This window comes from Drosophila willistoni (assembly GCF_018902025.1).
Source record: "Drosophila willistoni isolate 14030-0811.24 chromosome 2R unlocalized genomic scaffold, UCI_dwil_1.1 Seg167, whole genome shotgun sequence".
Lineage (NCBI taxonomy): Eukaryota > Metazoa > Arthropoda > Insecta > Diptera > Drosophilidae > Drosophila > Drosophila willistoni.
Genome location: NW_025814050.1, coordinates 12,656,336 through 12,680,686, shown reverse-complemented (window position 1 = coordinate 12,680,686; position 24,351 = coordinate 12,656,336). Strand labels below are relative to the sequence as shown.

Here is a 24,351-nt window from a genome sequence, read left to right as displayed (position 1 = left end):
TTTTTTTATACGTTTGTTATAAATAATTTAGTTTTGATAAAACGAAAAAACAAACAACTTTATGAGAAAGTTTCCTCTTAAGCCCATCAGCACTTAAACACCTATGAGAAAGAAATGTTTTTAACACGTCTCGAATTAAGGACCACTTTTTTATATATACAATGCATACCTACAATTCGATTTACGGATGTAATGTACTATATATATATATTTACATATTTCTACCGATTTGCAATGAACAAGATTTGGAAGAAGATTTTAAAGCTAAAACGAAAATGAAAATTGAAGAAGCGCGTAACCAATTGCCAAAAAAAAACACAGAAAAAATAACCGATTATATAAAAAGTAGAAAATGTCTTGTAAAAAAAAAATGAGATTGCTTAAACTATTTAGCCTTTGCCCCGTTTAAAAACAACAATTCCCGGTACATGTGTTACGAATTTAATTATTATATTTTCTACCTGTCTTTATTGTATGATTTTTTGTGACTTGTGATTTTTGCATTATGAATTATTTCCAATTTTAGCTTTATTGATAAGAATATAAGCAAATGCTTCCTTTTAGGCACAAAAGTAAATATTTAAAAAAGGGGCGCGGCCAGACGTTAAGTAAAAATCATAAAATCGATTACAGCGCAATATCTAATCCAAAAAAAAAACAACAAAAGATTTGTGAGTAATATTAAAATAATAAATTTAGATCTATAAGCATAAAAGTTATATATGCAAACCACAAAACAAAAATTATTTTATTTTGTAATTTATTTTACGATAAAAATTCTAAATAAAATGAATCAAGGAATAACAAGTTTAAATTGTATTTTTTTAAATTAACCACCTTACTGATGGAACTAGTTTTTTTCCACTGCCCCCTATTAGTTTTCAAACCCATATTTGTGCATATTGGTGTGGTAAACAAAATAAATGCGGAATTTAACAAACAAAAATGTGTTGATAATCGATGTGAGTGCAAAGTGTACAAATAATCAATTTAACATCATATTTCAATCAAGTTGAGCATTGGCATTGTGTATTTTAATGCCTTTATTTACATCAAGGAATTCTGCTGGCCCTTTTTTTCTCACCCCCACACACCTCTGTACAGTGCTGACGAGTCGTAAAGGTGTGAAATAAAAAACGCCAAAGGATTGCAAAAAGAAAATTGTTAATATATGTGGGTATCTTTAATGATAAAAAAGTTTAATGAAAAAGCATAGTTTTTTATTATAACATTGTTTCTTCTACATGAGACAATACTCAAAGTAAATGTACTATAAACAAAACTACCCCTCCCACAATTGGTGTTGTAAACAAACCAGTATTGACATAAACACTTAAATACAAAATATTTACTAAAGCTACTCGAGACGAACAGCCTGTGGTACCTAAGTTTAAAACTGAAAGCACCGAAAACTTCCAATAGTGTAATAATAAAACAAAATTTTAGTTTAATTAATAATTAGAAAAAACAGCTGTTTTTCAGTAGGTGTGCAGTGTTGATAAATTTAGTAGGTGTACAGTGTTGATAAATTTAGTACGTGTACAGCGTTGATAAATTTACCAACACTTAGTTCGCCTCGTTCATCACTAGGTTCACATGTTGACGCGAACGTCACTTTAAAAAAAATTATCAGACGAACAAGACGTTTTAAAATACGCATGGTTTTTAAAAAGTCTTGATACCGGTTTCACCGTTTTAAATGATTGGTTTCTTAAGTCACTTTAAAAGTTTTTTTCATACGAACAAGACGTTTTAAAATACGCATGGTTTTTAATAAATCTTGATACCGGTTTCACCGTTTTAAAACATTAATACCGAATTCACCGTTTTAAAAGATTTATACCTTACGTCACTTTAAATGTTTTAAAATACGTATGGTTTTTAAAAAGTCTTGATACCGGTTTCACCGTTTTAAATGATTTGTTTCTTAATTCACTTTAAAAATTTTGTTTATACGAACAAGACGTTTTAAAATACGCATGGTTTTTAAAAAGCCTTGATACCGGTTTCACCGTTTTAAAACATTATTAATTCCGATTTAACCGTTTCAAAAGATTTATACCTTACGTCACTTTAAATTTTTTCAGACGAACAAGACGTTTTAAAAAACGTTTTAATTCCGGTTTCACAGTTTTAAAACAATTATACCGATTTATCCGTTTTAAAAGATTTGTACCCTTACGTCACTTTAAAAAATCATCTCAGACGAATAAGACTTTAAAATACGCAACACAATTATTCTTTTACTGTTATAGTTGTAGTAAAGAAGCCGCAGGTGATATTGTACTTAAAATGATTCGACTGGCCGCATTGCGAAAGATCTCAAAGATGGCACGGCAGTCTTGTGTGATCCGTTTTATTTTCGATGTTTTTTTTTTGGTGGGTGGCTCCTTAAAAGTTTTTTGCTCCCACTTCTATGCCTTCTCGGATACTCGAACGCGTTTGGCACCCAATTTAAAAGCACCACACATTTAAATAGATGGTCTATCCGGTGTGTTTTGAAACGCTGGAACCGGCACGCAATGCAGCGCCGCTTTTGCCGTTGTTATATCCTGTGCTAAGGATACGTCATACTTTAAAGTGTCGCAGCTGGTTAAACTATACCGAATAGCGTTAATATATGATGGCATCGTAGATATATTCGGAAACACTTTACTACGAGCTGCATTTAGTGCAGCAATTTTATCGCTCAGTTTATCGGGAATGGGCAAACACATACACATACATACGGAAATAGCAACAAATGTCACATATGGCTGCATAATGTCCTAGCAGTCCAAGCACCAAGCCGGTTCTTCTTGGTCTGCTGAAACCCGCACACAATAATTTTTCGCAGACGATTTCTTCCTTTTTATATGCTTACATTTTTTTGGATGGTTTTTTTAATCTTCTCCACTTTATGTTGAGCAACAATTTTCAAAGCCAAAAAAAAGGGAAACTTATTTTTTACCATATATTATATTTTTTCTTTGCCCTGTGTATGGTAAGGATTTGAAATATATATATTTATTTTTGCTTGTTTCATTTGTTTTGCTAATTGTAAGTGAAGGCAGGATCGCCATTTATAAGGCATTAAAACTTAACTTGTTGCCATATTTTATATATGATTTTTAAGATTTTTTTGCTGTAGAAACAGCGTGCAACCGACACAATTTTCTGTGAGTAACAATTAATATTGAATATTAAATCTTCCAAAATAAAAAGTAGTTGTAGCTGGAGGGGACACATGTATTAAAAATAATGAATGAAGCAATATGTCAAGTATGCTACCAGCAGAGCCGCACGTTGTTTCCTGAAGCGGACCAGGTGGCCTCCTCGGCGCTTTGGCCTTAAAACTAGAGGGATCGCCGTTAATTCTTTCTCCGCCCTGCGTCGATTTGCCAACTCTGCTCTTGCTTCAGGTTGACCATAGTCCATGATCCATCCAGTGGACTGTCCTATTGCTGTCCTTTGCCATTGTTTTTTTTCTTTGCCCTGCTTATGGCAAGCATTTGATATATATATTTTTTTTTGCCTATTTGAATTTGCTAAGAGAAGGCAGGATCGCCATTGACCTGAAGGAATTTCTAGCTACTCATTGGTATTGGAAGGAGACTTACATTGATGCGTTTAAAGAGGCATGTCAGGCGACCTTCCATGGTGAAAGCTTGCTGCGAAATTACTAAATTAAGAAAGGGCTTTGCCATCGGAACCCAAATCACTAATGTAAGGCTCCTTTTGTAATCCAGTGGAAAAGAAACTTTTAATTAAAAAGCCAATTAAGATGATCCCAGTGAAGACATAAGAACAACGGTCAAGTGACTTCAGTTATGATGTCAAAAAAAGTGACCAATTAGTATAGTTGGTCAGTTCGTATTGCAGTTGTAGGTAGATGATAGATTTAAAATAAGGAGAAAGAAAAGACCATCATCAGCAGATCGAGAATACTACAAATATTTGATAAGGCGCATCGCTTTAAAAGGCAAAATTGTGATTGTAATTAATAAGCAAAATAATGCTATTTAAACAGCACAAGTTATGAGATGTTTTTAATTAGGGAAAAATAAGTTTTTAAATAATAAGGAAAAAATGATTCAGTTGTTATCCGCCATATAAAGCATTAAAACTTAACTTGTTGGTATATTTTATGTAAGTTTTTATGATTTGCTGTAGAAACAGCGTAACCGACACAATTTTCTGTGACTTACAATTAATATTGAATATTAAATCTTCCAAAATAAAAAGTAGTTGTAGCTGGACGGGACACATGTATTAAAAATAATGAATAAAGCAATATATGAAGTATGCTACCTGTGCCAGCAGGGCCGCACGTTGTTTCCGCCGCCTTTGCATTTTGGCCTTAAAACTAGAGGGATCGCCGTTAATTCTTTCTCCGTCTGGCGTCGATTTGCCAGCTCTGCTCTTGCTGCAGCCTGGCCATGGTCCGTGATCCATTCAGTGGACAGTTCTCTTGCTGTCCTTTGGCTTTGTTTTTTTTCTTTGCTCTGTGTATGGCAAGGATTTGATATATACATATATATTTTTTTTTTGCCTATTTTACTTTGCTAAGAGAAGGCAGGATCCCCATATATAAGGCATTAAAACTTAACTTGTTGCCATATTTTATGTAAGATTTTTATGATTTGCTGTAGAAACAGCGTGCAACCGACATGCATACAAAACGTCTACTTTTTCCGTTGACTCTATTCTCTGATTTTAAAAGTTAGTGATGACCGACTTCCGGCGTTTTCCAACCCTTTAATTGAGGCTCTGTTTAAATACTGGTATTTCACCGGTTCCCCACTATTTTCGAGTTTGAGTTGGGTTGATAATGTTCGATGCTCCTCTCATTGGTATGAAGCAAAGTGTTTGCATCCAATGAACTCGAACATGTGGGTCGAACTCGAATATTTCAATCGAACTCAAACATGTGCGTTCTTGTCGCGTTTTTTTTGTCAGTGTTGTTTTTGTTTTCAATTGTACCACTACCTCCGCTCACCCGCGCGGCGTTTTTCGAATTCTGATTTTTCCACTACTGTTGCACAAACACACGCACACTCATACAGTGGAACAAAACGAGAGAGAGAGAGAGCGTATGTGTGTGTGCGCTCAACCACCACAATCAAGTAATTTTTCATATACTGGCGTCATAAGAACAATATTTTAGCGAAAAAAAGTCATTCACGAAATGAAAAAACGGAAGAGTAAATCATAAAAACTGCAGCATGTAAAAACAGAAACGGAAGAATGAAACAAAAAAGAAATAATAATTGAAAGAAATCTTGCAAGTGAATAAGTGTGAAATTCTAAAATGCAAAAGAGCGAGAGAGAAAGATGAAAAAGTAATATTAATCAAATGACTTTGCGGTCGACTTTTGATATGTGTGAGTGAGTGAGCCCGCCTATAAAATGTGTGTGCGTGAGTGTGTTCGTGTGAGTTCGTGTGAATACATACATAGGCAGAGTTCCCATTAACGTCATCATCGTTGTCAATTCTTATTGGCGGCGCAGGGTTGCATTTGAATTTTTATGAGAATTAAATAAAAATGAAAAAACCAACAGAATGCATTAATAGCCGCTCCAACTCTGCTTCACAATGGATACCAAAATATGGCTTTTTATATGGACAATTTGTTAATTTTGGCTACCATATGCTAGGCCAGATATGACTGCACGAAAAGCTGCCAATAAGAATTCATACAAAGCATTTTTATTTACACAATTGGATATGAATAATTTTTCCTTTCTGATTTGCTTAGATGTATATGTATTACACACACATGTTTATGTGTGTGTATTTTAGAGAGGGGTGTGGGGGATACAATGTCTGTTTTATTTTGTTAAACAATTATGAAATGCACACTAATTGTCTGTAATGAAAATTTCAGTGTGTGTATGTGTGTGTGTTGTGTCTCTTGACACTCATTCTCTCCTTTTTCTCCTTGTCCGTTTGTCTGCGGGTCTCTCTTTTTGCTGCTAAAACAAAAATTAAAAATAAAGGAAAAGCCAAGAGCCAAAAGCAGCGCCATAATTATAACTATAACTCGAGTTTCGAGATCTCGGGGGCACACACACCACACATAGAATTCTGAGCCAAAAAGAAATAAAAGCAAAAAAAAAAAGAATTGAAAAAAACTTGTATGCGACGCGCCGCCTGTACCAGTGTTGCCGTTTTAGAGTTTTTCCCACCAGATTTGGGGAAACGGCGAATTTAGCTTTATTAACGTTGAATAGGGGTTTTTCTACTATTTTATGCATCAAATTATATTTTAAATTTTTAAGCTTTTATTAATATGAATTCTTACAATTCTTGCTTTGTAGTGTTTTGATATTAAATTGCGAAAAATAATTGTTGAAAGTGATTATAAAGTCTAAGGCTAAAACATGTAAACAAATAGTAAGGGGGCAAATGCTGCAAATAAAAAGCATGTTCATTGTATGAACGGTACATACATATTTATATCTACCCCAAAGATAAAGCTCACAACATAGAATATAGTCTTTGGCTAAAATAATTTTTAACAAATCTAGTGTTTTTTAAGTAAATTTGCTAATCTAGCGTTTTTTGCTCAAATAATTATAGCAACACTGTCCTGTACCCGCCGTTTCGTTGCTTCTTTCGTCTCTCTTGCACGGTGACTTGCTCTCGTTGTGCCTCGCTCTCGCCCCCGCCCTCGTCCACTCTCTCACTTGACGGCTCTCTCGCTCTATTCATCCGTCTCTCAGCTTTCATTTTTTCTTACTTTACTCGTTTCGCTTTATTTTGTACTTACGCTTTGCGATTCAATTCGTTTTTATTGGTTTTCCGCTTTAGGCGGAATGAATAATGTGAGAGAATAGCAGATGAGTGTGGAGAGAGAGAGAGAGAGAGCCAGCAAGAGACGATGCGGAGAAGAGAACAACAAAATAAAGCATATAGAAAAGTGCACAAGAAGCGCAAAAGGGAAGGCAAAAAAAAGATACAAATTTTTGAACGAGAGAGTGAGCCAGTGTGTGAGAGAGAGCGAACGAGAGAGGCAGGCGGAGAGTAAGTAAACGAACCAGCCAGCCCCCCATTCTAGAATCTAGCAGATGCACATTAGTTTTTTACATAGAGATATAGATACAATTAATTTGATCGAATTGTAACATTTCGGAATTTATTTTTCTTCTCTCTATTCATTCTTCGTTTTCCCCATTCTTCCCAATTGGCAATATGTCTAATATGCCGTTTTGCATTACAAAAAAGCAACAAAAAGGTGAAAAAGAAAAACGTTTTCGCTTGATTTTTTATTTTTTCCCTGTGCCTCCACCTTTTTGCTGCTGCTGGCTGCCTCCTTCTGTCTTCTTTGTCTCTTCTTGTGTTTGCGGGGGTAAAACTGTACCGCGCGCGGATTGTGTTTGATATTTTCTTTTTTTTCGCGTAAACATCAACACATCAGAAACAACAACAAGAAATAAAAAGAACACAAACTTGTTGCTTTTTTTTCTGGGATTTTTTATTATTATTTCATTCCTTTTTCTGTTTTCTTTTACATTACAGAAATAAATATTTAATCAGCTCCTGGAGAGCATGGCAAAACAAACAAGCAAAAATGCAAGGATTAACAAAACGAAGTTCAATTACATGAGGTGAGTTAATTGTCTATATGTAATAAATTAAGTTTGATTGTAATATTAGAATAATCTAATAAATTAGATAAAAATAATTTTAATTTGATCTAGAACATTTGTTTTTAATTAGACACTATCGTCAAAAAAAAGTAAATCTACAGTAATCGAATCCTATTTTATGGTAGTAATATTGTTTAGAAATTTTTTTATTAACTTAAACGATTAATAGGTGATTGTTAGATAGTTAAAAAATCATTTTAACCATATTGATATTCAGATAATTTAACAATTGGTAAGAACTAAAAATATTTAGATATATAAAATACTTATATTATAATAATATAATATAAGATAATAAAATAATAAAAATTAAAAAAAAAAAAAAAAATATAAATAAATTCGCCATGACTATTTAATTTTTTTTTTAAATTTGTTGACGTGTCACAGATAATGATTAATTTTTGGGGATCACTTGGGATCCAACTTAATTTAGAAAATCGAAATAAACATAAGAATTTGTATATTATAGGATAACAGATAATTATTATAATTAAATTTATGGGATAACCGATTTTAGGAATTTTACTAGAAAACTTATTAAGGGCGTTTTAAATTATTTTCGTAAAATTATTTGTGAAGTTGCTGTAAACAGTCTTTACCAACTTTAGTTAATTTATTACCAACCTTACTAGTTATTTTCGTGTTTATTTTTACTCGTTAATTTTAAGGTGCATTACGCACCAGTTTTAAACCGGCCTTTCCCCTCCCTCTGAATACAAACTTGTCTTACAGTTACTTGATTTGGTCATAATACGCTTTTCTTCCTCTTCTTAAGCCCACATTTCTATGGTCGATGTTTTTTAGGCTTAGCTTTTATCACACAAATAGTTTTGCCACATTTGTGCGCTCCCGCCCAAGAATAAGGAGAAGAAGAGGAATATGAGGTGGAGGATGAAGAGAAAACGGCTTTGCCCGGGCTAACACTACGAGTGGGGGGTGGGGGAATGTAGAGAGGGGAAATGGAGTTGCCAACGGACATACAAGTATATTCCTACCTCACCATATAAAAAGTGGCGCCCTTTTTTTTTGTGTCTCCACCGCGCGAGCTCTCCCTCTGCGTGTGTGTGAGTGTGCCTCTTTTCTCTCTCTCTCTCTCTTGGTATCTCTGAATTATTTGCCAGCAAAAAACAATCAAACACCAAAAAAAGAAAAGAGAGAAGCAGCAGCATTAGTGTTGATGAGAGGAGCGAGAGTCAAGAGAAGTAAATTCATTCAATTCCCCTTCGTCACCTTCTCCAATTCGTATCGTCTCCCCATCCTGGCTGGCTGCTTAGCGTTGTGTAAAGCTGTAACTGTAAAACGCTTAGCAAGGGCCAGGACATAGTCGGCTGGTAGGAAGAAGAGGGGGGTCCTACGCAAACATTAGCAGAGACAGTGGCAGCAGCAGCCAGCCTCAGCCGCACTCCCCGCTCATGCGCGTTTACTTTTGCTAATCCTCAACCCATAACCTGCCTTCCACCCTGCCGCACACACACACATACAATCTGCAGCATTGTCTTTAATCGATTTGTACTTCTTGATATTTACATCAGCACCATCGCACCACCCCCGCACCATCACCACCCACCTTCTTACCCTGCTTCTCTCATTTGTTCTCTCCCTTTTTGGCTCTCTGAACATTTCTATCAAATTGCTGCTTGCATACTCTGTGATTGGATATCTAAATCCTGAATCCTGCCCGCAGTTGCCGCTCCCCTTCTCTCTTATATTAAAAAAAAAAAAAGGAAAAAAAAAAACAAAAATGAAACTAGAAAACCAAGGCGAGGCTCCTCGGCTCGATTCTAGCTCCACTCCCTTTTCTTGTCTCTTTTCCCTTTGCTCTTCTTCTCTCACGCTGCTGTATCTCTCTGTCGCCCGCCCTCTGTGTGTCGTCTCTCTCTCTCTCTCATTTTGCCTTTTACAATTTATATAAAGTTATTTCCATTTGTTCTGTGTCTTTGGGGTTTGAGGTATGGTCTACTCTCTATATGGGGCCCAGCTCTGCTGCTTGTGGTTTTTACTAATGGGCAATTTATAGAACTTTTAATGCAAAATCGATAAACTGGCCAACATATTTACTTTGTTTTAATGTGAATATACATATATATGATTGTGTGTGTGTGTGTGTGACAGTGTTTTTGGCCAACTGTACTTGCATAATTACATAAATATATGCAAATATATAAATCTATATACACAACGCATGTATGTATTTTCATGTAAAGGGTTGTTACACCTCAAACTCCTCCTTCAGCTTCACAATATTTCATTTAAGCATTTGTCATCTCTTCTAATTTTGTACTAAACTGCAGTATTGTCGTCACAAAACTATGATTTTAAAACATTAAACAAATATAGTCGGAGACTTAAAGAGATAAGTCCTTAAAACTAGAAATTGTTTTGTTATAATCATTGTTAATAAATTGAAATTTCTTATATATGTATGTATATTGCCAAATTACTTTTTGTTTTAATTACATGGGCGAAATGAGGCGTGGCTGCTAAATTGATGAGCTCACAAAGTACACAAGTCGACTTTTTAAATTTCGTTCCAATAGTTCTTATAGTTTTTGAGATATACATATGTAGGTATTTACACAGACGAACAGATATGGCTAGATCAACTTGCGAGTTGATGCTAATCAATGATACATATATGAACTTGATCGGAAATGCTTTTTTTTTTAGTTGTTATATACTTTTAAAGAGGTTTAATTTTATTTACTTTATAGTTGAGCGATAAATACAAATTACAGACATCTCCAATTGTCTAATTTTAAAGATTCAGCTTTTAATTAAAGTCTTGAAAAAAACAATTAAATGTAAAACATATATTTGAAAAAAAAATAAACTGTAAGTCTACTTAAGTGCTTTAAATAATATTTGTATATAATATAATATAAATAGTTCGATATTTTGGAGAGCACTTACATATTTTAAATCGTATACTATGTTAGCATAAACTTGAATATCTTTAGTTCGATATTTTGGAGAGCACTTACATATTTTAAATCGTATACTATGTTAGCATAAACTTAAATATCTTTAAAAAATTCCTAAGTTTTAATCAATAGATTTAAGTAAACAATTGCAGCCGGGTATTCCTTAAGGTACTTTAGTTTATTATAAATAAATAACAATAAGTGATGAGTATATTTTAGAACTTAAAACATTATATTTTAAATCATAGTTGAATCGCAAATATCTAATATAGAATTTTTTACATTTTCTAGGTGAACAACCTGCGGAAAACACAACGACAACAACAACATATTCAAGAGAAGGATAAACGTAAACAGCAGCTACATAAATATATGGTAAATGCTCTAAAAACATGAAAAACATACATTATTCAATATTCTTGCATCTTGAAATCAACACCTGCTACTTTTCATATTTCTGACCATCTTGCAAAATGACAAAGTGACTTCAAACACCTTCAAACTATTATCACTTGCATTTTTTGTTTGTTGTAGCCACAATCAGCAAAGGCAGTCGACAGCAGCAGCAACAACAACAACAACAAAGCAGCAATATGTAGGCGCCCTACAACAACAACAGCAGCAGCATTCATCATCAACAACAACACACCTGCAGCAACAAAGTGCCACGCAATTTTTAGAACAAGGATCTAAACGAGAGAGAGAGAGAGAAACAGGCAGATTTCCTTCCCCCCTGAAACCCAAACCAACCCACATATAGAAAACTCAAAAAGATTGAGTTAGCTTAGAAAATGCAGCACGTAAGCGCTGCCAGTTCGGTACCATCGGTAATTGCACCGGTGGTTACCACTGGAGGCACCACCATTACCTTAGGCGGTGGTCCACCACCGCCATCCTCATCCTTGGCCAAATCCGAGATTAAAGAAGATGGCAAACCGCCGCATGGCATGGAATTGTATAAAGTGAACATTGAGGATATTTCACAATTGTTTACATATCATGAAGTCTTTGGCAAAATACATGGAGATGTTGTCAATCATCAATTGGTGGCAGCGGCTCATGGTGGACAATTGCCACCGCCTCCACCGTTGCCGCCACAAACGCATGCCTCCAGTGCTGCGGCAGCCGCAGCGGCGGCAGCAGCCACAACAAATAATGCAGCCGTGGCCGCTGTAATGGCATCTGCGAATGCAGCAGCAGCGGCAGCAGCTGCCGCATCAGCAGCTGGTGGAGTACCCACAACGAGTAGTGTGGGCGGTGGTGGAATACCGGGAGTAGTTACAACCACAACAAGCTCATCCACCGGAAGCAGTGGCGGCGCTAGTGGTGCCGCCGGCGCGGGTACCACATCGAGCACAACGGGTGAGTTGCTTATGCCTAAAATGGAGGGCGGCCTACATGGCAACGTGGACGCTGGTGGCAACGGTCAAACCCAGGTGGCCTTAGCCCCTGATGGCACCCCAATTGCTACGGGGACGCATGTCTGCGATATATGTGGCAAGATGTTCCAGTTTCGGTATCAGCTAATTGTCCATCGTCGCTATCATAGCGAACGGAAACCGTTTATGTGTCAGGTATGCGGTCAGGGTTTTACCACATCGCAGGATCTGACACGACATGGTAAAATCCATATTGGCGGACCGATGTTCACCTGCATCGTTTGCTTCAATGTCTTCGCTAATAACACCAGCCTGGAGCGGCATATGAAGCGTCATTCAACGGACAAACCATTCGCCTGCACCATTTGCCAAAAGACATTTGCCCGCAAAGAGCATCTGGACAATCATTTTCGTTCGCACACGGGCGAAACGCCCTTCCGTTGCCAGTACTGCGCAAAGACGTTTACGCGCAAGGAGCATATGGTTAACCATGTGCGCAAACACACGGGTGAGACGCCACATCGTTGCGATATTTGTAAGAAGTCCTTTACGCGCAAGGAACACTATGTTAACCACTACATGTGGCACACTGGTGAGTGTGATTTGGTCTGGGGGCGGACAAAATGCGGCGAGCGGCGAGCGCCAAATTATAAAAAGAATAAATTCAAAAACACAGAATCCAAACCAATCCAATCTCAATAGAAATCAGATCATAGAAAACCAAAAAAAAAAAAAAAAGAGAAAGAAACAACATCTTATATATATATGTATATATATATAGAAACGAAAGCAACTACAACTACTAGTATCAAACCCCCATCATTACTACTACATCACACCAAAAAAAAACCAATCAACCTAAAAATCAATCAATTTTTTTACATCAAGCACCGCAAACAATAAAACCAAAACTCATCGTGCGTCCACTCCACCACGTATTCTCCTATATATATATATAATATATCCCAATCACTATCTGTTTCTGTCGCTTTCTCATTGCTTGTGCTTATGTTCCTTCTCACATCCTTAGTCTCTCCTCCAACCTTTTGTGTACTCAATTCCAAAACTAATGCTTGAAACAAACGAACGTTTTTTTTTCTCCCACATAATAATTACTAAAATTTTAATGAAATGCAGTTTAAATAATCGTTAGATCTTGCTTAAAAAACCGTTCAGATAACATTTTATAATTTTTGAACTCAATTTAAGACTGAAAATCCAGATTATATATTTTAATTTTAGTAACTAAAAAAACTAAACTAACTAACTAACTAAACTAACTAACTAAAAAAATGTCATAAAAAATGACTTTGAGCCTGCTCATTCGAACTATTCAAAAATTATCCCTAAAAAAACTGTTTCAGACGCAAAATTGTTGTTCACATGATTATTAAATATAATCTTTACATTTCAAAATTTATCAAAATTTCAAAAGAGCTCAACAATTTGTGAAAAAAATGTATCTCCTAAAAACTGCAAAATATATAAATTTCAATAAATAATCGTTTCTAGAGTCAATACAATTTTGCAATAGATCTTTAGATATTGATAAATATCATATTAAACTTTAACAATATTTAATTCACGAAAATTAAAAATGTTATTTATTTTCCAAGAAAAAAAAAAGGAAAATAGATTCTTAATACTCAATATTTAATGCAAAATTCAAATCAAATCAAATCAATTAAAAATCTTATTCAATTTTCAAAAGAAAGCTGAAAAGTTGGCAAAAAAAAAACGTTCGTGCTTTTATATCCTTTTGTTCACAAAAAAAAAAAAATTTACCAGAAAACCAAACCAAACATAATAAGAAACACGCTCACTCGCTCATATACCGCTCATTTTCCTCCCTCAGACATAATCATCACATCACACATCCTTTCCAGAGATCATCATCACCAATCATCATCATTATAATCATCATGCATCCATCCAATCATTCATTCATCCAATCCATTCACACTATTTCCTAGTGAATCCTATAAAACAAATTACGATCATTTCCATATATCATCACATCCTTATTTGTGCAATATATATGTATATATTTACTTACTTTTCATATATGTATGTGTATTGTCTGTGTAAACTTTTGTCTCTACGCTCTTAACTACTACCTCTCTAATTGCTGTGAATACAGGGTGCTCCATATGTAGTATACTCTAACTTTACTTTAAAAACTCTTTGTCCCAAAAAAAAAAAAAAACAAGAGAAAAAAAAAGAAGTTTGTTGTTGCTGCTTGTCGATTTGCCAACGTCTGTGTTGTTGTTAACCCAAAATTGCGACATAATCCAAAGCTGGAGACACACACACACACACACACACAAAAAAACACACGCACGCTGTCGGTGAACTTACATCTTAAAGAAGTCCAGTCTAGTATTTGTGGCGTCTGGAAAACCAGAAATAGAAGAACTTCACGTTCTACATCAAAATAAGAACAAGAGATACAACAAACTGCATCCTGTAGATCAGCATATAGAGTAAAAACACAGAGTTAACAGGCACACACACACGCACACTTACAAACACACACACACACACACACGCATTATACCCACACACACATCCCACATCCAACACCATCATACTATTGCTTCACCAGACCACCACGCCCACGTCCATATGCCCAAGCCAGCCTCCGTTCGCTTCGTTCGAAATTTAACGTAAGCCACGGCCCAGTTTTCACACCACCACACATATAAAACGGGGGGAAAAAAAACTATTTTCTTTAATTTCTTTTTTTTTTATCATTTGTATTTGTATTTGTTTTGTTTTTTTCTCTTTAGTAAATTGTAAATTATTCTTGTTTTTATAGAAATGCTTGCGCGCCTAAATAATTAAACACTTGAATTTTTTCTCCAATATGCTAAAACCCATTGCCCTATACGCTATTTCGTTTTTTCTTCTATTCCGCTAACCCCCTAAAAAAAAAATATATAAATCCAGGTCAAACGCCGCATCAGTGTGATGTCTGTGGCAAGAAATATACACGCAAGGAGCATCTAGCTAATCATATGCGCTCCCATACAAACGAGACACCGTTTCGCTGTGAAATTTGCGGCAAGAGCTTTAGCCGCAAGGAACACTTTACCAATCACATACTCTGGCATACAGGTAAAGAGATAAAACTAGAATCGAAACGAAAACTAAAAAAAAAAAAAAAGAAAGAAACAAACCAAAAATTGAGATCCCTTTTGATCCTTGCCAAAAAAAAAATTAGCCCTAATGATCGAGATTAGCGAACAGCCAGACGAATAACGTATTTAGGGTTTCCTTTTGTTGTTGGGGGCAAGTGGATCAAAAAGAAAAAATAAAAACAAAAGCTCAGCCAGGAGATTCAACTGAATTGAATTTTGAATAAATGAAGACACCTTAAAAACAAACAAACAAAAAAAAAAAAAAAAACAAAAAACGTTTAAGCAAATGCTTATTAAAAACTCTTTCCGTTTTCCAAATCTCTTCTCTTTGCAATGCAAGCAGGCGAGACGCCGCACCGGTGCGATTTCTGCTCCAAGACGTTTACGCGCAAGGAGCATTTATTAAATCACGTGCGCCAGCATACGGGTGAATCACCGCATCGCTGCACCTACTGCAGTAAGACGTTCACACGCAAGGAGCATCTGACCAATCACATACACCAGCACACGGGTGAGATCCCTCTTTCGTTCCGTTCACAAAAAAAAAATACAAAAAATAAAAGCAAAAACACTAACTTATAGATAAAAAACAACAACTATTAAAGAGGCGTTAAGAAATTATTTCATTATTCATGAGATCCTCTTCCGAATCAGTAATCAAAGTAGAAATCAAATTTAGTTAACTTAAAAATGTTCAAAAACCAAGTTGAATCTCGTTGAATGAGCTTAAAAAAAAAAAAACAATTAGACAAAAATCTAAATTTCATTTAAGGGGGGAGATACATGTAAATGCTTAAACTTAAAAGAAAAATAATATATACAATGAAAGAATGCTTTCCATAATTGAAATTCAGTTTATTTAAACCTTAAAATAATATTAATTTTTTCTTTTCTGATATCTATAATAAAAAATAAAACCATTTGTCCATGTAGATCTACCTAACACTCGATCTGAGGTTCTAAACATCAAAATCCAACATTTTTTTAGTGTCCTTATGTATCATAATTATTAAAGAATATTTAAACAAATATATTAATTTTTTAAAAATGTTTTAAAAAGTAGTAGAAGAAAGTTTTTGCTTCAGAAAAAAAGATCTAAGAAATGGATAAAATTCTGTTTTAAACTTCTCAAGAATTTAACTATTTTTTAAATGGGAATAATCCAAATTTTACATGTAGCTCACCTTCCTTAATTCGATTTTTGTTAATAATTTATATGTTTCTTTACGCCATAAATAAAAAAAAAAAAACATTCCAAACAAAATAAAAATAACCTTATCAGTGACGATGATTACTAATCTCTAAAATATTTATTATTTTGTCATTTCTCATTGCCATGCAAGCAGGCGAGACGCCGCATCGTTGCGATTTCTGCTCCAAGACGTTTACGCGCAAGGAACATCTGTTAAATCACGTGCGTCAGCACACGGGTGAATCGCCCCATCGCTGCTCCTACTGCATGAAGACCTTCACACGCAAGGAGCATCTGGTCAATCACATTCGTCAGCACACGGGTGAGACACCGTTCAAGTGCACGTACTGCACAAAAGCGTTCACGCGCAAAGATCACATGGTTAATCATGTACGGCAACATACAGGCGAATCGCCGCACAAGTGCACCTATTGCACCAAGACGTTCACACGCAAGGAGCATCTGACGAATCATGTGCGCCAGCATACTGGCGACTCACCGCATCGTTGCTCCTACTGCAAGAAGACATTCACACGCAAGGAGCATTTGACAAATCATGTGCGTTTGCATACGGGAGATTCGCCGCACAAGTGCGAATATTGCCAGAAGACATTCACAAGAAAGGAGCATCTCAATAATCATATGCGTCAACACTCTAGCGATAATCCGCATTGTTGCAATGTCTGCAATAAGCCATTTACTCGCAAGGAGCATCTGATCAATCATATGTCACGTTGCCATACAGGCGATCGTCCTTTCACATGCGAAACATGCGGCAAATCGTTTCCACTCAAGGGCAATCTATTGTTCCATCAGCGTAGCCATACCAAGGGCCAGGAAATGGAACGTCCGTTCTCATGCGAAAAGTGCCCCAAAAACTTTATATGCAAAGGTAAGTGTACCTCTGTCTAATACTGAGTTGTTGTTCTAAGTTATTAAAAGAACAAAATTCAAATGCAGAGTATCCTCAAAACCATGATAGCACATTGCACAACCTACAATTACAATCTTTTCATTCGTCCTTATAAAAATTATATATATCAAGGATGGAGGCTAAAACTGTAAACGTCTGAAATCGTTTCATATTGAGAAACCGAAACCTCAATATTCAATTTCAATCCTTGATATAGTTAAACTACGAGTGCATTTTGATAAATACTTGGCCTTGGCCTAAACGCTTCAGTTAAGATAAATGATCTTATATTAAGAAACTGTCGATTAAAGGTGCGCGGGTTGCCTGTGACATTAGTAGGTATCTTAAAAGATCGACCTTCGCATGTTCGCCAAGGAAACAAGAATCCAGCGACTATAACCAGTCAAAGCAAAGGCATCTTGTCTGTAGATTGTGCTCCTAGGAAGGCAAAGACTGTTCTACTAACTGTATAGATGATACCCTGACAACCTGGAGATGGTTGAAAAACATCAACCTGAAGACATAAAGCATTTTCTTAAAGATTGAATCGTCTTTACGAGAACGATATCAAACCAAAAGGTTACTTTGTTGTTAGAGAATAAATCTCAGTTTTTCCAACATTCTTGTTTTTCCTTTTGTAACCAAGTATTTATCAGTAAATGTTTTACGCTATGCTATTTGTTTATTCAATTATTGAATTTATCTTGCGAACCGACGAAGAAAGTTTTAAATTAACTGCTTTTACCAATATTGAGAAGAACTAAGTATAAAAAAAGATGCATATTGATTCTTTTAGTTTCTTTTAACACACATTTTTCAATTGTTGATTGCTTTTGGTATGAAAAAATCAAAAGACTAATTTCATTGTCCATTTCACAGGTCACTTGGTCTCGCATATGCGATCCCATTCGGGCGAGAAACCGCATGCGTGCACACTGTGCAGCAAGGCGTTCGTTGAGCGCGGCAATTTGAAGCGCCACATGAAGATGAACCATCCGGATGCCATGATGCCGCCACCACCAGTGCATCCGCATCCGCAAATACCAGCCGGTGTGCTGACACAAGTCAAGCAGGAAGTGAAACCGATTATAAGTGAGTCGGCAAACACTCGATTTTTGAGAGAATGCACATAACAGACAGCGCTCCCGGGGCGTAATGTGTTGCGATTGTTTTGACAACTTCTAATGTGTCCATGCTATTTCTAATTGCAGTTCCCCACCATTCGGCGACAACGATGCACACCATACAACAGATAACATCGGGAGGAGCAGCCGGTGCCGGTGGAGCCCAACTGACGCCGGGTCTGGTGCCGCTGGTGACATCAACTCTGATTTCTCATAATGCTGCAGCGGCGGCTCAACAGCAATCGCAATCACAGAAGCAGCAAGCAGCAGCCGCGGCTGCCGTCCAGCAACAAGCAGCTGCTGCAGCTGCCGCTGCCGCACAGCAGCAACATCAGGCAGCGGCTGCCCATCACCAGCAACAGGTGGCAGCCCATCATCAGCAACAAGTGGCTGCCCATCAGCAGCAACAACAGCAATTGCAGCAGCAACAACAGCTATTGCAACTATCCATTCAACAGGCAGCGCAGCATCATCAACAGGAACAACATCGTCAGCAGCAACAGCATCAGCAGCAACAACAGCAGCAGCAGCAGCAACAACAACAGCAGCAACAGCAGCAGCAGCAACAACACCATCATCAGCAACAACAGCCACATCCCCAGTCTCAGCCGCCGCCGCAACAACAACAACCTCCACCAGTGCCGATTGCCTTGATCAGTGATCCCAGTGCTTTGGCACGTGCAGCTATGCAATTGCAACATTTGCCGGCCAATGTGGAACAACATCCGGTGGTTTACTAACAGTCGCCTCTATTGCAGGGCTTTGCAACCAACAACAACAACAACAATAACAACAACAACTCCAACACCACCACACCGACCTCCTCATCGACAGTGGCAACAGCTTGGTGAAGAGCGGACAGCGAACAGAGAGAGGACAACGATAGGGATCCCAATGATTGTTGGTGGCATAATGATGATGCAGCAGCAGCTAGGCCAACTGAAGCAACGTCGTCTATCCACGCATAAGCAGCTAGTTTATAGTATAAAAAGTAGTTTTTTAACAGCGCGCTGGTTACGCTGTATCTAAGCCGTAAAGAAATAAGTATCTAACTAAATGTATCAGGGATTGGGATATAAGAAGATATATATTTTGATCTACATATGTGCGATAAACAAAAACAAAATCTCAAATCATCAATCCCAATCAATCAGCAAGTACATTAATCTCTCTTCAACGATATATATTGATGAGAACTACTTGATATTCGGATATAAGATCGAGATTTGGAATCAGAAATGAATATTGCATTTCTTTCTTCCTTAAACTTTATTCTCTGCAAAAAAAAAAACTTCAAAGTGCAATACAAGATATGAAAAAACAAAAAAAACAAAAAATAACGAACCATCTCATTTTCCCGTTTTTTCTTCCCTGTCTTTTCACTTTTTTTTCTCACTGTGTATCTCCTATTATCTATCGTTCTCTTTCTCTATGTGTATCTATGCAATCTTTTAGGCGCATAGCGTCTAATTTGTTTTAAAAACGTCTTTTTTACATTTCTGAAATGTATCTGAGACGGGTTTGTGGACAAAAAATTTAGCTGTGCTAAAATCACTCCCAGACTTCCTCCCTATATATACATATAAATAGATCTATACATACATATATATGTATACTCATCAAAAAGGCATATATATATATGTGTGTATATAGCATAAATACATATTGTATATGGCTTAACTTTGTAACCAGCAGCAGCGAAAGCTTATCATGTATTTTTATGATGTCCCTTTAAGTTTTAGCTTATAGATGCAGACCACATACTTTCATCCTTCTCATTCATATATATAATATAATAGACCTATCATCGTACTATATATATATAAAACAAAAATATATTATATACTTTATATAGTTTGTATATAACACACGAAGAAAACAAACAAAATTTCGAAAAAGAAATGACATCAATTTTCAAAATCAACAACTACAACAAGAAGAACATGCTAATTGTATTATTTTTATGCATTTTATAAGGCAAATCATAAACGCATAAACACGTACATGCATAGGATCGGTAAAGCATATAGCCCAGTTAAAAAAATATTGAGGATATTCCCCCTCCCTACTTTATAGAGAATGTAACAAATCTATTCAAACGATTCAAGGCGTATTAGATCATTAGTCTAACCCCCCCTCCATGCATACATACATAATTATATATATATAAATATTAAAAACAAAACGAAAAAAAAACGTAAGCTTAAGTCGAAAATGATAATGATTTAAATAACTAACGAACAGAATGAAAATAAGCAAGGAGAATTAAAAACAAAAAAAAGAGGAAAAATAATTATTATTATATTTAATGTTAGTTGAACTACTAAAAACAAAAAAAGAAAAAAGAAAAGTAAAAAAACAATGAGACGAAGACGTAGATGGATAATGATTAAAAAAAAGCATGTTTGGCTGAATGATGAGCAGCACACTATCATTATGATTACAATTACGATAATGGATATATATATGCATATACATATATATAAATATATTTAGATGTATGAAAACTAACTGATGAAAAGAATTATAACAACAAGTTATTACCCCACTATTAAAGTTAACAAAACAAATAAACCCATATATATATTTAGATATATGTATATATATATATGAATAACTAGGCACAACTCTAAACAATTAAACAAAACAAAAAAAAAACGAAACATTTAACTGTGCTTATGTTGAAAACATGATTGATGAATGAGAATGGAAAAGTAAAAACCGAGATAATGAATGAAGAAAAAAAAAGCGCCACAAGCAACAACATATCTGCTTTAAATTTTACAAAATGATAAAAACAAAACAGCAAAATGATGATCACACGAAATTATATAATTAAACATGAGTTTTAACACCAATATATACACACACACACACACTCACATACAAACACACACACACATTATGCTTCCTTTTAAATGAAACATTTTATATATCTACATATATATATATATTTAATTTCACAAATTTAATTTAACAAGTAAAACAAAAAAAAAAACAACAATTCGTTGTACATGTACACAAATAAATTGCAAAAAAAAATTACCACATTTACATTTATTATTTATCCAAGGTTATGTTGAATTGGGTTTATATTCAGTTCCAAATTTTAAAAAACAAATACTGCATAAATTTTTTGCAATATGAATATGAATATTTGATTTATTTTCATTTTGTTTAAGTTAGCAAACCGTAAATGACGAAGGGAAGGTTATTTCGTGTTATATTAAAAATGCAGGAAACAATTGAAAATTGTAAACAAAAACAAAAAACAAAACAAAAAGAAAGTTAATTGAGGGAATACCAACAAATTGTTTAAACTAAACCCACATGATGAACATTATGTAAATGTAAAAATTATAAACAAAACACATTTGTATATGACGCAAATAAGTTAAATATCATTTCAAACGAAAAAGAATACACTATGTTTCCATTATTGAGATTCTCCAGCAGAAGTGTGAGCGTGAAATATAAATTTTTGTAATTCTCGTATAAGCTTAGTTAAAAAAACATAAAAAAACCCGATAGAAGAAGCAGACAGGACACACACATACATACATACCTACATATTAAAACATATATTTATGTAGTTGTTTAGCCGTGTTAGTTTTTTGGTGTTTTTTAAATTGGTGATTTTGTGTGTGTATAGGAGTCGCATATAAATATATATATATATATATATATATACATATTGTACGATTATTAACTAATATATAAAGGATATGTATGTGTAGTAAAAAGCGAATGGCAATTTTTAATACAAAATTTCAATTGGAATTCAATTGTGTTGCAATATTTCAACAGAAAAAACAGACAACAACAAGTAGAAATGTTTATTTGTATGTTGCAAAATTAAACACCAACACATAGACACACACACACACATAGAAACATGCAGAGAAGAAAACATCATGCATACTTATTAACAATAAGCTCGGAATAGCATTAATAATAATGTTTCCTAATTAAAAACACACAGCAATCTAATAGATATATATATATACAAACATACCACACATATATACATATATAAAAAAACAAAAACAAAATTGAAACGCTTGACAGCCCAATTTAAATAGCAGCCGCAGCAGCATCAACAGAAGCAACAACAACAACAACAACAGCAAAAATAACAGTAACAATACTATATAGAAACAATAATGTACTATAAAATCAGATACAATATACCACTATATATACCTAATGAAAAGAAAGCAAATGGAAATATATATATATATGCCTATACAAGAGTAAACATTGGATTATAAAATTGCAAAAAAAAGAAAACAAAAAGTATAACATTAAACAATAATATAAAATAACAAAACAAAACCAACAACAACGTATATAGAATATATTGTAAAAGTTATGAATAAATGAAAGTGTAATTAAAATTGATAAAGTAGTAAGCACACTAAACAAAAACGAATAAAACTGAAAAAGCAAACAAAAAAAGAAAAATAACAAAAAAAAAACAAACAAGCAGCATAAGCATACAAAATTAATTTTTAATGCTTTAACTTTTTAAAGTCAAGTGGTAATAGGTTCGATTTGAGGATCTGAAAGAGTTTACCCAACACGGAAATGACAAAAACGTTTAAGATCCTTAAGGAAGTTTTGTTATCTAGCACTGATAAATCAGAGGGAATTTTTTTCGATCGATTAATATGGCGCCTCAGAATATGCAATGAGAAACATTCTTATGTAAATATATATGTTTCAATTTTGAGAAAAGTAGAAAAAGGTTGCTAAACTATGACCATCTAAAGTAAGTATCATCTAGGAATTGAAAAATTTTATACGAAAACAAGTAATAAGGTCTTAAATAAAAAAGAAAAACTTATCTTCCAATGTTCACATATAATAGGAACTACAAATGTTTAGTTTCTGTGAAGAAAATTCATATTCAAGAAATTTTTTAAAGACCTTTTTAAGTTCTTCCCATCTATGGCTCTTCTAATTAACTGTTTAACTGTTTAATTAACTTGAAAATTTGTGAGTATATTCTTAATCATGTTGCAATCAACTCAACATTATTATTTTTAATTTACAAGAAAAAGTTAAGTCCACAGAAATAAGTGTAATTTCTTGCTTTCAGCTTAAGCAGACATTTTATTTCAATCGGAAACATGTTCTGATCCAAAATGTACCCTTTTAAATATGATTAGATAAGCAGTACAATTTGACAAAGGAATAAAGCCAACTGGATAAAGTATCTTTAAGTTATGTCTAAATACTTACATAATGAAGTATCGCCTCTAAAAAGATATTGTGAAGGAGTTCTCAAAATTTTATTGTCTATAGTTTTTCATAGTTTTACTATGCCAACAAGATGTGCTACGGCTCGACAAAGATCTTCTCTCTTTACGACTATTAACAAAAGGTAATATAAAGTTTTTCTTTTCAGCTAGAATATTGTAATAGCAACAAATATTCCAATCAGCAAATAGGGAAATCATTTATCCCTTGATTTAATAATAAAATCTATAAGGACAAATCAACTAACCAAAACTACACTTGAACGAAATATACATAGTTAGTCTGTTATAAGTTTAATACTTGCACGTACTTATATTTGTTTTAATGCATTGCATGCGAAATTTACATCTTGATCCAAAATAATAACTTAAGAGTCGCCTTCTGAAATTTCATCTTCATTTTCTTCTGGAATGGTTGGTAATTGGCATCTGATTAAACCATTATTTCGATTGATCCTTTTTAGGCCACGCAACTGTTCCCTGCCACGCAACTGTTCCTCTCCACGTACAGCGGCAACAGCATTAGCTTGGGTCCGGGACCACTTTCCACTTACAGATTTTAATGCCGCATCCAGCTGCCGGAACCGAACAACCAATTTCAATATTCGAGATCTAACCATCTGTAAATACTTGGTCGTTTCCGCAAGACTCAGTGAAGTTGGCTCAAATAATGGCATCTCTATGCCATCGCCAGCGGAACCTGCAGACTTGGCATCGGTTTTTGGTAGCTTCAAAGGATTCATTTTTGTTTAGCCAAATTTTGTTTTTCCTAAATTTAATGAATTACTT

At 34.8% G+C, this 24,351-nt stretch overlaps 1 protein-coding gene and 1 long non-coding RNA gene across 15 annotated transcripts; both read left to right on the top strand.

The window, feature by feature from the left end:
- Window positions 1–939: 939 nt before the first annotated feature.
- Window positions 940–10,908, top strand: LOC26529525. 8 transcript variants are annotated; one of them, XR_006954238.1, is made up of 4 exons: window positions 947–962; window positions 1,058–1,173; window positions 7,502–7,590; window positions 10,845–10,908. It is a non-coding gene; the product is annotated as an uncharacterized LOC26529525 (long non-coding RNA). The 8 variants fall into 8 exon arrangements; XR_006954239.1 differs by lacking the exon at window positions 1,058–1,173 and having other exon boundaries at window positions 940–962; XR_002723990.2 differs by lacking the exons at window positions 947–962; window positions 1,058–1,173 and adding an exon at window positions 4,931–5,105.
- A 280-nt stretch (window positions 10,909–11,188) lies between these two features.
- Window positions 11,189–19,919, top strand: LOC6641948 (zinc finger protein 271). 7 transcript variants are annotated; one of them, XM_023175559.2, is made up of 6 exons: window positions 11,189–11,915; window positions 14,882–15,049; window positions 15,413–15,583; window positions 16,419–17,156; window positions 18,057–18,269; window positions 18,389–19,919. In XM_023175559.2, exons 1-6 carry the CDS (start codon window positions 11,345–11,347, stop codon window positions 19,039–19,041), a joined length of 2,514 nt encoding a protein of 837 aa, XP_023031327.1. In that variant the 5' UTR covers window positions 11,189–11,344; the 3' UTR covers window positions 19,042–19,919. The 7 variants fall into 7 exon arrangements, with proteins under 7 accessions (XP_023031327.1, XP_023031324.1, XP_002064870.2 ...); XM_023175556.2 differs by having other exon boundaries at window positions 11,189–12,440; XM_002064834.4 differs by having other exon boundaries at window positions 11,189–12,524; window positions 15,416–15,583.
- The last annotated feature ends 4,432 nt before the right edge of the window (window positions 19,920–24,351 follow it).

Bases quoted from the DNA above. Each gene is read 5' to 3' on its own strand.
- LOC6641948 (XM_023175562.2), top strand. From the start codon at position 11,345: ATGCAGCACGTAAGCGCTGCCAGTTCGGTACCATCGGTAATTGCACCG. The intron at 12,525-14,881 runs GTGAGTGTGATT...ATATAAATCCAG, and splicing joins CCACTACATGTGGCACACTG to GTCAAACGCCGCATCAGTGT. The intron at 15,584-16,418 runs GTGAGATCCCTC...CCATGCAAGCAG, and splicing joins TCACATACACCAGCACACGG to GCGAGACGCCGCATCGTTGC.